The 16,224-nt window shown below is 46.9% G+C and overlaps 1 protein-coding gene across 1 annotated transcript in view; it reads right to left on the bottom strand.

The window, feature by feature from the left end:
• TRAPPC9 (trafficking protein particle complex subunit 9) overlaps nucleotides 1–16,224 on the bottom strand; it is a 2,294,541-nt gene that overhangs the window by 1,039,739 nt on the left and 1,238,578 nt on the right. The window contains exon 19 of the mRNA XM_069220801.1: nucleotides 8,295–8,405. Coding sequence (XP_069076902.1) covers nucleotides 8,295–8,405 — 111 coding nt within the window. The remainder of the gene's footprint in view (nucleotides 1–8,294; nucleotides 8,406–16,224) is intronic.

Consider the following 16,224-nt stretch of genomic DNA (forward strand, 5'->3'; position numbering starts at 1 on the left):
TATATCCGGCATCCAGGAATCAAGAGAAGGAGCAGAAATAGATTTATAAAGCTTTAAAATGGGTTTTAGATGCAACTAAAGATTATGAAACCAATGCTTTCACTCCATTTTTTGGCAACCAGAATCTGGGAGGAAACACGGACTGCATTACACCCTTGCAGAGTCTGTCACCCAAGCTGATCAGATGGTTTTTTTGCTGAAATATACCCGTGGAAGAAGGGTCCTTCAATAAAACGGATCCACCGCTTAGCTCCTATTGATACAGCACGGCTTTACAGCCTCACCATGATGATAATTCACTCCAACTTGGTTTCTTAAATGTCAAAATCAGTCACACCGTCAAACAAACACAAGCAGCTCAAAAGTCATAAGAGCATCCCGACTTTACTGTAGGCTTAAGATGTTATGCTTACTGTAATTCCATTAGTATCTGAGTTATGGGTGGCAGCAGTAAAACCAGCTAAAATCACGATATAGTGCAAAACAGAGGCTGTGGGGTGACAGCGAAAGGACCAACCAAGGTTCTGAAGACATTTAAACAACAGACCAGCCCAAGGCAGAACTAGATGGAAGTATTCCTAAGAGCTCTGAGGCTTGTCAGTCTACAGAATATGATCATTTCTTTAGCTTTTATTATTGGTGGGAACTCTAGAGGGAGAGCCTCTCCACAAGGGCAGCAGGGCGTTCCTGCTATTTCCTTTGATTTGTGAATTTCCACGAAAAAGCCCCTATGACCTGTGGTAGGTTCGGTACAGGAGGCCCTGATGCTGGCGAGGTAGTGCTACACGTCGGCAGACTCTGGGTGGCCTTGGGTGCAACAGTACTGCATGGTAAAGATACATGTGCTCCCTTTTCAGATCTTCTTTTTGTGTCTGGCTAATATAAAGTTTGCACAGCCAATGAGCTCCTGGGACTGAGGTGGGATACCCGTCGCCTACGGTTTATGTGCCAATCACTGCTGCTGGATGCATTGATTCACTGACTGTTCTCACGCAGCACAGAACACGTGACCTGAAAGTTGCACCTAGATATCTGCAGTAGGGGTGTCGGCCCACTGATATAGCTCACTAGAACTGGAATAACAACTTTTAGATCCTGGCAGTAGCCCACTAACATATTTGAACCTGCACCAGGCAGAGCCTGTCACAATCACCAAATGACAACCCAGAACAAGCATTTGAAATACTCTCTACCTTTTCTGACCCACTGATCTCCCTGCACTCCACTGCTCACTCTGCCATTGGGCACATGCGGCATCTCACTCAACGCCAAAGTAGGCCGAAGCCAGTATGGAGTTGTTTGTGCTCCCATCTGGAGGGGACTTAGCCTGGCAATTTGAGATGGACTGTTGCTATAAAAGAATGTCTGAGTCTGAGTGGCATATATCCAGTCTAGATAGGTTTCTACCTAGACTGGCATAGTGGGCAAACAAGCACTGGCATGCCGCTCGATTATTTACCAATGGCTGAATTTAATTTAAGTACTCCAAGCATCACTTTTTTGTTTTTATAACAGAGATATCCTACATGCACCCCCAGACGAGGGACCCATGTTCACATGCTCCATCTGGAATTGAGCTGCACCCCACTAAAGTGGCCCCAAATAGGCTGAAACCATGCTGGGGTTGCTTCTGTTAGTATCTGGAGGGGATCTGGCCTGGCAGTCCAGGCTGGACCTTTCCTGCTGGAGCAAGACCATGTCTGATTTGCATATGGCTGACCTCTGTCTAAAGTGGCACAGAGGGGAAAAAGATGGAAGGGAATGCCATACAATTAATTGCCAGTAAGGAAGATTAATTTGAGTAGTCCACCCATTACTTATTTTGCTTTTCCATTTCTTCATATGAGATCAAGCTTCAGAAATGATGTATGTGGATATCCTGTAAGGCAATTCTAAGCTGGAATTATGCTTGCCCCACCAGAAGTCTGCTTATTGCAAATATATAAAACAATACCCTCTTGCTGAAGGTACATTATATTGCTAAGTTTTGTAATAAACCTTTCTAACAAATCTAGGAGTTATCATATGACTCTAAAGTGGGGGGTGCTAGGAAATAACATTATAATATTTGCATGTTAAGGATAAGGGACCTACTGAATGTCCTTCTCACAAAAACCTGTAACAACAAATACATTTATAATGCTATCTGGGAAACAAGTAAACTAAAAAACTAAGGATAAAGCTGGAGACCGCAAGCAATAGGCAGGATGTGTGTTGTCCACAGTAGGCAGAAAAACTGAGTTAGAGGCTGTAGGAAGGTGCCCTTTTGGATGATCAACCCCACACATTGTGCTCTAGATTCTGTTGGTTATGACTCTGAAAGAGCACTTGAGTCTGCTAACCAGGTCCCAGTGCCAGTGCTCTCTCCCTAAATTGATAAACGTGAATTTGGGTCACCAATTGGCAAGTACTTAAACTCCTTTACAAGTCCCCTGTATATGGGTACCAGTGGTACACAGGGTATGGGTGTTACAGGGGTCAACAGGGCCTGAAACACTGTTTGTGGCACCCTGAGTGACCCAAGTAAACTACTGACAGCAGGCCTGCCATTGCAGACTGCAAGAGCAGTGTAAACTGCTCGAACTTGATGAAGCCCACGCCATTTGTAACACAGCCCAAGCACTAGCTTTAATATATGTAAGTCACCCCTAAGGAAGGCCTCCTGAGCCAAAGAGGCAGGGCGCATTATAGTAAAGTTTTGGACATATCAGTGCAAGCTTCCATGTCCTTATAGTGGCCTTTTCCAATAAATGCTACTCTAAGTGAATAACGGTCCACAGGGTAGCATGGCTAGCAGCTGGGCAAACCTAAGGTTGCCAGCTTCATTATGGTACAGCCAAAATGGATCATGTTGGGCATCACACAACGTGCCTTCTCACCCCTGACACAAATCATGTGTCAAGGGCGATGTGGCATGGACCCAGAGAGCAACTTTAGAGGTTGCCCACCAAGTATCCCTGTTTTTCCTGTGCTCTAGCTGCCAGCTCACAGCTGCTGCAACCAATACAGGATTTTGACCAAATGGGCATAAGTGTGAACACTCCCAGGAGTCAGGACAATGACCTAGATGTGAAGGAGGTCACACCTCCCTACCCTCCTCCCAGGAAGCCTAGTGAGGTGGCACATCAAGGCAGTGAGCTTCAAAGGGCACACCGCCTCTGAAATCCAAGCAGACTGTCCACCCAGGCAGGTGGGAAAATTAGTCAGGAGGAGTACACACCAAGAAGGCTAGCCACACCTATAGGGTGGGCAGCCTGGTCTGTATCCAAAGGAAGACTTCTACCATTTTGATAAGTGGCAAAATAGAGGGTTCTGGTTAGAAAAGATGTCACAACCCACAGGATGTGGTCACCACAAGCGTAGATTAGCTGCTAGGGCTATTAGCTCCGTAGCCACTTGCACTGATACCCCTAACATCCCTAAATCTAGGATGTAAGGGGCTCCGCTGGCACCAGAACCTCAGATCTGGAACAACTTGACAAGCTAAGACAAGAAGAGACCAGCATCAACAACAACAGGAACCTGCACTAACAAAAGGCGCGAAAACCTGAACCTGTGGCAAACTTCCTGGAATTGCTCAACTGCGGCTCGTCCTGGACCAAGGACTGATTCCCCCAGAAAGAGGGAACCCTTTGTGAGTGAAAAAGAAGATCAGGCTCCCTTGGACTAGTAGCACTAGTCCCCTGCCCACTGCAGGTAAAAAGCACCTACCAGATTCGAAGGAGTGCTGGCCATCGGGCCCTCTGAGGGATCAGCAAAGGAAAGGTGGTTCAGTGCAATGGGGGGAGATTAGTCCAGCTTATTGCCAAACTACAGCTGGCTACTGTTTCCCACTTGACCTCAGGAAGGGGAGACAGCTTCTCCACTTGGTGGCCACTTCGGTCATCACCTCCTTTACTTGACGCTGCAACCGCAACACCTTCATCTGACATCAGCTGTGGCTCCTGTATCGAGTTTTTGTATCTGCTTCCTCACCCGCACCATCTCAGTGGTAAAACAAGCAACCACAGCTCCCCTTCAGCACCAAGAATAGCCAAGCACACCTCTCCACCTGGGATGCCCAAGCTAGATGGAGTTGTTCTGGCTGGCGAATCCTGGTCAAAGGGCCCACACAAGCTTAATTAAACCCAAGCGGGCTCCAATGAACTTGACCAGCAAGTGACCGAGTGTCACAAGTACCATTTTTTAGCATGCGCGGCTCTCACGTTCAGCATCAAGGACAGCCAGGACACCTCTGCAGCTAGGCCCAACGAACCAGGTAAAAATTCTCTGACTGTCGTAGACGGGCACTTATTAAGTTGAAATCAATCAGTGCTTGATCTCTGCTCCACACAGAGGAACGGAAATGATGACAGACATGCCTTGATGAATTACGAGGCTGTAAAGAAGAGTGCCCAGCAAACCAACAAATGGTGAGTGACAGGCGGGCTTCCAAACCCTGTGCTCAACACAACAGTGTCTCGCATTTGAGACCCATCCACTCGCAGGCTCGACCCTAAAAAGACAAAGTCCGGGCGTATTTTTCCCACCTTTCAGTATTTGCTATTTCGACCACAAATATTTGGCTACAAAGGAATGCGGGGAGCGAAAGGAGGAGACATTGTTGAAACAGAAATTTTCTGAGGATTATAATGCACACAAGACTTCAGAGGAGTGAAGAAAAGAGAGACTGCCTGAGTATGAAGGATCCTGGGGCTAAGGGGGAGGGGGAGTGGGACGAACAAAGGGAAAGAGATGAAAAAATTGAACTCAGTCACGCACTGTGCACAGATCCATACCAAGGCTCGGCTTTGCTGCAGTCTAATATACAAAAGGCACTGGTTCATCTGTTTAACGTGCAAACTCTGTCTTAGATTCCTCATAGAAAACTGTCTCCAAGAGAGATAATGCTCCTTTGTGGACAGCTGTTGTCAGCAAGAAATTGTTCTACAGGCATTTCCTGGCACTGGAGAAGCAGTAAGTCGTGCAGCAGATCTGGAAATAGATATTCATTGAAATGCATACTTTATGTAGGTTTCTCTATGAGGGACACATTAGGAGCATTAAATAAAGTGCTGCTGGGAATTTACAGAGAAGAAAAATGTCATAGGTTCCCCCAAGACTGGTGAGTAAGGGACGAGCGACACTGACTGCCATGACACTATACGCTCATGTTATTTTTCGGTGGGCATGGCGGGGAGAGGAGAGGGGCCTGAGTTTTAGATTGTTTAGATTTAAATTATTTTGGCTTTTGCGAGCACTTCACTCACTTGATTTAGTTTCTGTTTTTTACATAGCGCTATTAGAACACTGGAATGTTGAGAGCTCCAAAGACAACGGAGTAGGTCTGGGCCTATAATGGCTGGTAGAAGCCCGCAGCTCCGGCCTTCCATTGTTTTTCATGTTTCTCTACTTTTGAATCAGAACATTATCCCCTTAGTGGGAGGAATACTCTAATAGCTTTATAAGCCCTTCTGCCTCGGGTTATAACGGTTGTTAAAGGCCCTCACCCTTGTTATAGGCCCTCGCATGCAGCTCGGGCCTATAACTCGGGTTCAGGGCCTTTAACAACCGGTACAGCCCTGGGCAGCGAGCTATAAGACTATATTAAAACCCTGTAAATGGATATCAGTATGCTTCCAAGAAATGGGAAAAGCATGTTTGTCTGCAGCATAAAAGGATATTTATTGAATCCACCTGTACATTGGGACAGATAAAGGCCACAGGTGTGAAGTGATGAGGAACAAGTGATTAAACAGGGACCCAGTAACGATTTCTTTACGGTGGTTTTGAATCCTGCAAATGACGGGCCCAAACGCAGCCGCGTTGGGAGGCAATTACAGATTTAGGAGTATTGCTGGAGAAGGTCCGTTTTGCTGTACAATATTTCCAGCACTTAGGAAAAATGATAAACCCCGGGTTTACCTGGTACATCCTTGCTGCCTCCAACCATGTTAGGTTGGTTCGCTGGTGTCTGAGATACAGGTGTGCAGCACTTTACAAGTGATGCGCGGAGTCTTTCTTCTAAGTGGTTCATGCTTCTAGTGGGAGCCATTTAAGTGGTGTTAAGACTGGGAAGATGTGTTCGAATGTCCTTTTACCAGAGATGAGACGAGCTGCAGAGCAGCAGATCGAGAGCTATGTATGCCAGTGTACAGGGCATTACTGTACTCAATTCTTGACATGACTGCGGCTTTGAGAATCGTTTTCATATGTGATTTGCAAAAGGAATGTCTAATAATTCGTAGAATTCTGAGTAGATGGCTGGCACTCCTCCTTGCTATTGCCTTTACCTGGTACAAGGTTAAATAAGATGCACTGGGCTGTCAGGTGATGTGGTATATACTTATGTGGTTTGTAACGTGGTGGTATTCATCTTTACTTAACTTTAGAGAGATATGGGTTTTGCTTAGAGGTATTCAACTTTTTTTCTTTTGTAACCTGTGCTTAATTTGTGCTTGTTGTTTCCGGTGCAGGGCACCGCCACTTATTTTTGAGGGCCTTATTTTCCTGCCTCAGGCATTTACTGCGAGCAAAAGACACACATGGGAAAGACGGAGGAAGAGAAAAAGAAACAAGCTTCACAAAGGGAGAAAGCAGAACGCTGCAAGAGTGAGCTGAAGGGGCCGGGAGTGGCTTTATATGGATTAAGAGGCCCGAGATGGCTTCAGGATTACGCTGCCTCAGTATTCCGTGCTCGCGCATTTAATTACAGCAGCTGCGTGTTTAAGAGGAGGGCTTTGGCACCGGCACATTTTTATTTACAAATTAAGCACTGTTTGTAACATTTGAAAAGATCTGTGGAAAACCTTACAAGTTTGTGAAGGCTGCTTTGCTAGTTAGGCTTTACAGAAAATTAATAAACAAACCTGCAGAGACACAAAAGTGCAAACAGTTGCTATTCTGCATATGAATCTTTTGAAAAGTTAATCCTCAAAAACAAAAGAAAAAATGATCTCAATGTATGTAAAAAAATCCTTGCACAGGTAAAGGTAAATCAGGAAACGTTCCAACCTTTTAAAGGATTAAAATTGAATACTCTGGAGGCGGTAAACACTTCTCACTCCTCTAGTTTTGTGATTTAGGACGTGCAGGCACAGGTGACTTATAGCAAGAGATACAGGATTAATGATACCACACTGCTCTACTCATACAAAATACAGGGAAACACTCGCCTATAACAAGGCTGGCTGGCACCAGCTTCAGGGAAGTGCTCCAGTCCTCTTCTAAACAGCCAATGTTTCCTACTGGTAGAGTAAGGGTAGGAAGTTCCATAGAAGCAGCCACAAAGAAAGGCAAAAGTTCCTCTACTCCTTTAGCACAACTCACTTTGGGTATTTTAATCCTATGCCTTGATTTGACAATACCCCAGCAGAACAAGGTGAGCTGAAGAGCATCTTGAGAGGATGCTGGACTCGTCTCAATGTTGAGACATCCTTGCATCCACCTTAAACTCTTCTAGGCCTAGCTTCTCTTGGATAGGCTATGAGACACCATTTCCAGATTCAGTAATCCAGCAGATTCACATATGATGCCTAGTTAACCTGGGTTAACTCTACATGAAATAGGTACACAATGTAATACCAGTGGTGTAACAAAGGTCCCCGCAGCCACTGCTGAGGTGGGACTGGGGGGGGGGGGAAGCTCCACGGACCCCCCTCAGCCCAGCGCCCTGGCCTGAGAGCTCGTGAGTGAGTGCAGAAGGGGGTCCCCCCTCCATTTTCTTTGCAGGGGGAGGGGGTCCCTCACGTTTCGTTAAGCTGCGGTGTAATACTAAGAACTGTTACTATCCTGCTTACTTACAAATCAAGAATAGGACAACAACAAGTGAGATTCTGCAGCCTGAAGTAGCTTTCGAGATCAAATAGTCGATAAAATGCAACAATTATTTCTATCCACAATCCGCGGGAATATACCTTCTGTGGTGTCAAGGGTTATTCATCAGTCTTAAAGCCAGAATCACCAAGGATGTCTCAATCAGGGGTAGTAGCAGCTATCCCTGCCACATCCCTTGCTACTCCTGGTTACAGGAGTTCTGAAGGTAGTGGTAGGAACAGGAAGTGAAGGGGCTGTTGGAGCCTTGTTGACTTTCTGTCGTTCCACTCCTTTCCCTCCCCCTAACAGCAGTACATTGGAAGCTAATCAGGGCATGAGGAGGGGCAGGTGGCCAACCATGAGAGGTCACAGAATGTCAAAAAGTGCATGGTGTAATTTCTGCTACCCCCAATACTTTTGATAAATTGACATCCATTACTATAATCATCATGAAAAACAGAAAGTGAGACAGATGTAAGCCTTGTGTTGGAGGCACTCACCGCTGGCACTCTCCGGCGTGGAGAACGAGATCCTCGTTGTTTTTGGCGCTGATGGTCAGCTCATGTTCCGTCGAGTTGAAGACATCCAGGAGTAGGTGGCACTGCCTGGTGCTGAGCGGAGAAGGAGAAAGAATCCCAGTTAAGTACAGCTCCAACAAACGTGTGAAGTGGCTAATGCCCTATCAGTTTAACATCTAAAGTCTCAAGAGTTTTCTTGAGAGTGGCGCGGGGTCCACATCCTCAATCCATGGAGAAATTGTAAAGGGCGTGAGCTCGAGTGAAAGGCCAGGTTGAGGACCAAGGCATACACTGGAACTTGAAATTCAGTGGCAGTTAGGATTTTTTACTTGCTATAGTGTCTAGGAAAAACAAAAACTCTCATACCATATTATAGGACAAAAACCCACTATTCATCCTAAAAGATTTTTTTTTTTTCTCCAAATTAGGTTCATTTTCTTAACATTCAACATTAATGCCATGTTAAGAAGTTTATTTTAAAAATGTTGTAAAGTGGTTTGTAAAGTCTGGTAGGGTGTGGCCAAGGAGGGGTGTAGCTATCATTGGAGGAGCAGATAAAAATGGCACAGTGACCAAGCAATGCAAGGGACCTACTGCACCCCAATTACTTGCATTAAACTCCACAGTACCCTTACTACGCCACGTACTGTCATCCCAGCAGTGACCTGCCTCTCTGAAGGTCAAAAGAAACAGGACCATGTGACTCCACCATGAGCATCCTTCCAACAACCCCTCGCCCATCTTAAAGCATGCTTCCTAGTTTGGACCAATGTATCATCTAGAAGGCATCTATATTACTGCAGCCAGACTATGTAGCTCCCAAACTGTCCATCTCTGGCCACAGCCAAACTTCCCATGAACCGCACATTGGCACCTATTCAAATTCAGAGGTTTCATGAGGCAAGGAACACCCGCTGTAGTGTATATCTCCAGCTTTAGCTCTCAGACTGTCCATCCATCCGGAGGCTCAGAATGGAAGAAGAGTTAGACATTATTACAAATCCTACATTTACCTGCATGATCTTAATTACCCCTCTAAAGCACGCCCTTAGACCACAACCTGCATTGCACCTTTCCACCTTAGACCACTTATTCATTATATATATCCACAACATTCTTTGTGTGTCTCTGCATGGTCCTAAACACAGTGTCTACCTTAGAGAGTAAATAGATGCGGTCCAGTGATGAAGTTGCTGACCTTGGACCCCAAGAGACGATTCTGATCTCAGCTTTGCTTTTGACAAGGACAAGGCTGTTGTGTGATTCAGAGCAGAGCTCTTAGTTTGACCTCTACTGAATATGTAGAGCAAGTTACTTACCTTCAGCAACCCTCTTTCTGGTAGATTATATCTAGCAGCAGATTCTTCACATTTTGAATATATTCCTCAAGCATCAAACTGGATCTGGAAATATTTCAGCAGTACCTCACTGCGCCATCAGGTGGCACTGTGCAGCTCTGTTGCGCTCCAGAAACGACATGTGGGACCCATTAGGTGCCACTCCTGGGCGTTAATACCATTTGCTTACGAGGCTAGCTGCGCCCCAGACACAGAGACCCAAGAGCAAACTGGTTGTGACCAGTGTGCACGTTCACACACTTAGGATCTTATTAACGGATAGAGTCCAATCACAGAACGGGTAGGATGAGCGTGTCAGGGAGGAATCTGCAATTAAAGTCTCTACTTGAAAGAGAGTTACTGAAGGTAAGTAACTTGCTCTTCTGATAGAGACTTTGAGATGCAGATTCCTCACCTTTTGAATAGATACCAAAGCAGAACCTATCTGGAGGTGGGACTGTGAATTAATTCAAGAAAGTCCTGCAAGATTAAGCAGGCAAAGTACATCTCTTGGCGAACTTGACTGTCCAGCCAATAGCGCTTTGTGAACGTTTAAAGGGACACCCATGTAGCTGCCTGGCTTATGTCTAGGACAGGGACTCTGCATGCTAATGCAGTTGTAACAGCTTTGGTCCTGGTAGAATGAGCACGCAGAGCTTCTGGCGGCTGCTTTTTGGCCAATGTGTACCAGATCTCAATGCAGAGCACAACCCAGCGAGAGATGGTTATCTTCTGCACCACCTTGCCTTTTTCACTCCAGAGAATTCCACAAAGAGCTTATAGCTCACCCAGTGTGCCTTGGTACAATCAATGTAAAAGCTGAGTGCTTGTTTGGGATCCAAGCAATGGACCCACTCCTCCTCTTCCTCCTCAGAGGGGTGAGGTGGAGCATAGAACACTGGAAGGGTGATAGTTTGAACAATGTTGAATGGTGTCACAACATTTGGTAGAAATGCTGATTACATCTGCAGAGCTAGTTTGTCTGCAAAGAAGTTAGTGAATGCTGTATTGAGATAAAGAGACTAACGCTCACTCACATGCCATACTGAGGCGATGGCAATGAGGAACACAGTCTTCATAGTAAAGAGTCATCAGGGACAGCTGTGAAGCAGCTCGAACAGAGTGCACATCAAATAAGTGAGGACCAGAATAATATCCCACTGAGGCACTACAAACGGAGATGGGGAAACATATGTTATAGCCCTTAAGAAAACTGTATCATAACTGGTGACTTAAACAAGAAGGGATGATGTAGCAAACATAAGAAGGGTGAAAGAGAACCCTTAGTAGAGCCCAAAGTAAAGCCTTGCAGTGCAAGTGACAAAATAGATAACAGAACGTCAGATAACATAGCCTTGGAGTAGGTCAATCTGGCATGCACAGCACCAAACCACAAATCTGTTCCAACAACAGGTGTATACAGTTTTCAACAAGGGCCGCCTGGCTGCTAGGATGACATCAACCACCTGTGGAGGAAGGTTAAAGGTGTTCAGCTGTCACTGCTTAATCTACAAGCATGAAGATGGAGATTGCAAAGGTCCGGGTGTAGAACCCTGCCCTGTTGCTGTGACAGCAGGTCCTCCTGGAGTGGCAGCCTGATAGGAGGACATTTGTTCAAGCCCAGAAGTTCTGGATACCATACTCTCCATACCCAATTTAGAACCACTAGGATGACTTGGGCCCAATCGATCCTGATCTTCATAAGAACTCAGGGCAGAAGGGTATCTGCTAAAGGTACATAGGAGTCCCAAGTTCCACTTGAGATGGAACGCGTCTCCGAGCAAGAAATGCCTTGGAAACTTCAATGCGTAAAAGTGCCAACATTGAGCGCTCTGATGGTGGGGAATAAAGCAAGCCAAGGTAATCCCCATCTGCGGAAGACTTCTTTTGCCAACTCCGGGTATTACTGCCACTCAGGATTCGTTAGGCATCGACGATTGAGTAGGTCCACCCTGGTATTCAAAGAAACTGCATGGAAATTCCCTGGAGGTTCAGCCATCTCTAGAGGCAAAGCATCTCCTGACACAGAGTGTGAGTTCCCACCCTGCCCTGTTGGCATTACCACATGGTGGTGGTGCCGTCTGTGAGCACCTGAACCAGCTTCCACTTGATGGGCGGAAGGACGGCTTTCAGCGCATAGCAAATGGCCCTCAGCTCCAGAAGGCTGATGTGGAGCCGGGTATCTGCCGGAGACATGAGGCCTCTGATCTTCACCTCTCCCAGATGGCAGCCCCAACCCAGAAGCGATGCATCGATCACCACTGTTGGTTCACTTTCATGAACACCCGAGGTGAACTGGGGAGACCAAAGGGGAGCACAGCAAAATAAAAATCCTCCTGTCCCACTACAAACCGGAGGTAGGGTCAGTGAGCTTACAAGATGGGTATATGGAAATAGGTATCCTGCAGGTTCAACTCCACCATCCAGTCTGCAGGGTCGAGTGCAGATAAGACTTGGGCTATGGTAAGCATTTTCTATATCTCCTCATCGAGGAAGGCACTGAGAGGGCCCAGGTCTAAAGCAGACCACAGGCCTCCATCTTTCTTGGGCACCAGAAAGTAAAAGGAACAACAATCATGTCCTACTTCTGGTGCTGGCACCCTCTCAACAGCCCCTTTGACCAAAAGGGATTACACTTCCAGCCAACAAATGGAGAGACGGCCCTCCTGTTGCTTGGAGGCAGTGGAAGGTGCCGCGGGGACAAGAAGAAGAGCAAGACATATCCCCTGCAAACAATCTGTAGAACCCACCTGTCTGATGTTATTGCCTGCCAACCCAGAAAGAATAGGTGGATTGTGTCTTCCACCCGGTGGTTGTGCTCCTGGAAGTGCACGCTAAAGTAATTGGGCAGGTAGGGCTGCAGCGGAGGTGTAGACTGGGTGGCCCCAAAACCTTGGCCATGGGGGCGGTGGGCACCAGGGCCTTAACCTTGCCTCAAAATTGGTGAGTTAGTTGTTGAGGCTCGACAGGCTGGAAGCATGTGGAACTTTTACCAAATCTATGAAAGGAGCTGTAGAACTGTTGCAGTTGACTCAGTGGTGTGGGCAGGCCAAGAGAGTGCATTGTAGACCTGTTCTCTCTAAAGTACTGGAGAGCAGAGTAAACCTTGTCTCCAAACAGGTAAGTCCCATGAAAGAACATGTCCATCAGGCAGGACTGGACATTTTCTCAGAACCCAGTCGATTGCAGTCACACGTGGAGGTAGAAGGCAACACTAGAACCGATGGCTTGCCCAACGGAATCAGTGATGTCCAAGCCACAAAGAATTGTGACTTGGTTGCATTACAACCATCCAGAATCCCCTGAGCGAGAACCAGTCAGACCTTCTCGGGCACACTAGGGAGGACTTCTGACACTGAATCCCAAAGGGCATGGGAACGGTATCCCAACAAGCAGCTGGAGTTAACTAATTGGAGTGCCAGGCGGATAGAGTAAAACGCTGGTTTCCTAAACATTTCCACTGGCTTAATTTCCTGCTGAGGGGAGTGGTAGGAAAGGTGTTGGAGCTATCCCTGCCTATGGAGGGTTGCACTACTAGATGGGGGAAGGGTGCTATGAGAGAAAAGGAGGGTCTCTTGGATAAAGGCAATGGCTGGCAATTTGTTGACTGATGGGACCCAGAACAAGGTTTGACCCAGTCCCCCCAATAAGGTGCCAGTCAGTGCCTCATGAATTGGAAGAAGGGGCTTAGAAGACGACTGCCCCCGTTGGAGGAAAATACACTGGTTTGGGAGACCAAGGTTGGGAGCTGAAAGTCAAGTACTGTGGCTGCCCTATGCATTATTATGGTGTAGAAAATGTATTACTCTGTGGCCGGTCCAGGGGTTGAAAGTAGGTTAATTTATGGGAGGTATCAAGACCACTGGCCTCCTGTGAGTCATCATACCAATTGTCATCCTGATAGGGTTGATCCAACCCATCACCCACATCGCTGTCTGAGTTCGTACTGAAAAGGGAATGCAGAATGTGTGTTCTCTCTTGTGGAGGCAGCAATTCAAGTGGGGGAAATGGCACCTTTGGTAGGACTTCAGCCAACATCGGACTGGCATTGATTTGTCGTCAGAGAGAACTATCAGGTCCTCCTCCGCTGGCGTTGGGAGTCAGCCTCGGCGTCAAAGTGCTCGGGCTGACATACTTTGTGTTGCCGGAAGCAGGGTCAGGACTAATCCCATAGGCGAAGCTGGCCCAGAGGGAGAACCCACCAACAGTACTACCAATGGATGGCTTCTTGGCTCCTTGGGGCATGAAGGAGAGCCAGAGAGAGTCAGTAGTGATCCGAAGAGCCAGAGCATAGCTGCGCTGAACTCTTCGATCTGATGTGGCATGGCTGTTGGCCCGGAAACTCATGTTGTGCTGGAACCAGCTCCGAGATCGGATCCCAAGTCTTCTGGCTTCAGGAGAGAGATCAAAAATTGCTGGGTAGTATCCCGCATTGATTTCTTCGGCTTCTTTTCTGACTTACTTGATGATGTGGATTGCAAGGAAGACCAGCCTCTAGAGCGGCTTTGTAGACTCTGGGAACAGCAACAGGATGGGGATGGGGATGGGGATGGGGATTCTGATGCAGAGTGTGACATGGAACTGGTCCTAGAGAGGAGTTTCTCACGCTTGGCGACGTAAAGCTTCACCTCACTGTCCCTGATGGCCTTTGGGTTGATCGACTCACAGTCGTTGCAGGCCTCAAGAGTCGCGGCCCAACTCCAGAAACCACAGACATACCTGGTGCTAACATATCACAGACATTTGCAACATTCTCTACAGGGTTTAAGAGCTGTTGTGTTTGGGGTGACATCCCTTGCACACTGAAGAAATCTTCTGAGGTAAATGTCTCTGATGGACACTAAGGGAGATCCTGATCTGGGTTTGGTGGTAAGGAAACAAAAGAACAAAATAAGTGCAGAGGGTTGGTACCTACATAGATTCTACACGTCATGTCCAGAGTGGAAGGGAGTCGGTGCAGAGCTGCACAGTGAAACCTGATGGCTGGTCGAGGTCTCAACTGGATCACAACCATCAAGCTGATCTGTGTGCACCTTATCATGTGTCACTTTGACTTGCTACAAAAAAAACGTTTTTGGATAGCACTCCACTGCTTCCTGGCCCTCGGTTTGCACTGTGATGAATAGAGACATACCCCTACTTTCAGGTTTATGGAAAGGCCCTGATCTGCAGTTTACTCGCTATAGCAGTCACTTGCGCACTATTTAATGTCCGTGCAAAATAGTTATGACAATGTGAAAAGCTAGAAATGCTGAGGGGACAACGTCAAGAAATGATCGTTAATACTAACACCCAGCTCCTGCAAAAAGCAAACAACACTCAATGATTCGACCACTGGAAAAATCAATACTTTACTTTCCGTTTTGAAATCACGGAGAATCGAGCCCAAAAATACACAGACCAGTGCTTTCTAGAAAATCTCATTAAAATGTAAAAAAAAATCCTGGAACAAAATCAATGTTTGATAAACATTATGGACTTCACGCAATACGAGCAGTTTCTTCACCCGCAGAGCTATGTAAAGCAGGTGATTCGGCCCTTTAAACTGTGCTACTGCGCGCTCTGAACCTTGTGTGGAGGAGAGTGTGTGATTGTACAGCACTGTGACCCTCGTGGGTTGTCTCTATGCAGGCCTTTGTTTATACAGCACTAGAAAACGCGCTGCTCCTCTGCTTGCAGGAGTTTGAAGCCTGTGTTTGTACAGCACTGGGTAGAAGACAGCGCTCGAACCTTGCCTTAATGTGCGGTATAGTCTTAGGAAAACGGATAAATTCACCCCTTGAACATTTCTTATGGCAAAGCCTGTGCTTCTACAGCACTGGAAACGGACAACTTCACTTCCAATGTGTAGTGAAGGCAGGCGCGGCTCTTCCGCAGTGGCGAAGGAACGTCGCCCCACTGGCTAAGAGCCAGCAGCTGAAAAATAAAAATATATGTTATTATTGTTTTGTATTTCAGCTGCTGGCTGGACCAGCATGTGCGGGAGGGGGTGGGCTGGACCATGGGAGCGGGGAGGAGGGGTGGAGAGAGTGCACTTAAGTGCGCATGTCAGTTTGGCCGGCCGGCCGTCTTAGGCAGGCAAAACTGACATGCGCACTTAGGTTTCTCCAACCCAGCTGTGTTGCACAACCAGGTTGGAGAAACAGCACAGATTCCAATGCACTGTCTGAGCGGCAGACCAAGCCTCTCAGACCACTCCTTTTGCTGCTCTCATGCTAGGTATAGCAAGAGAACAGTGCCAGGATTGCATGGGGGGACCCGGTGCTTGTGTCCTAGGGACTACTAGGACACTATCAGGAGAGAAGAGGAGCGAGGCAGCGGCAGGACAGGTACGTTTTTTGTTGTTGATATTTTATTACTCCCCCCCATGAGATTGGCAGCAGCCACAATTGAGTGTAGGTTGTGCTGACAAAGCAGTACAAACCAGAAGCGTTAACCTCTATGACCATTGTCTTCTGTAAACTTATACAGCAGGGTAAACAGATAGTTTCACTCCTTGGACATGCCTTGTGTAAATCCAAGTTTATGCGGCACTGTAAAGCAGGCAGTTTCCTCCTTTGCACCTTGCCCTGTGT

This window comes from Pleurodeles waltl, chromosome 2_2 (assembly GCF_031143425.1).
Source record: "Pleurodeles waltl isolate 20211129_DDA chromosome 2_2, aPleWal1.hap1.20221129, whole genome shotgun sequence".
NCBI classification, from domain to species: domain Eukaryota; kingdom Metazoa; phylum Chordata; class Amphibia; order Caudata; family Salamandridae; genus Pleurodeles; species Pleurodeles waltl.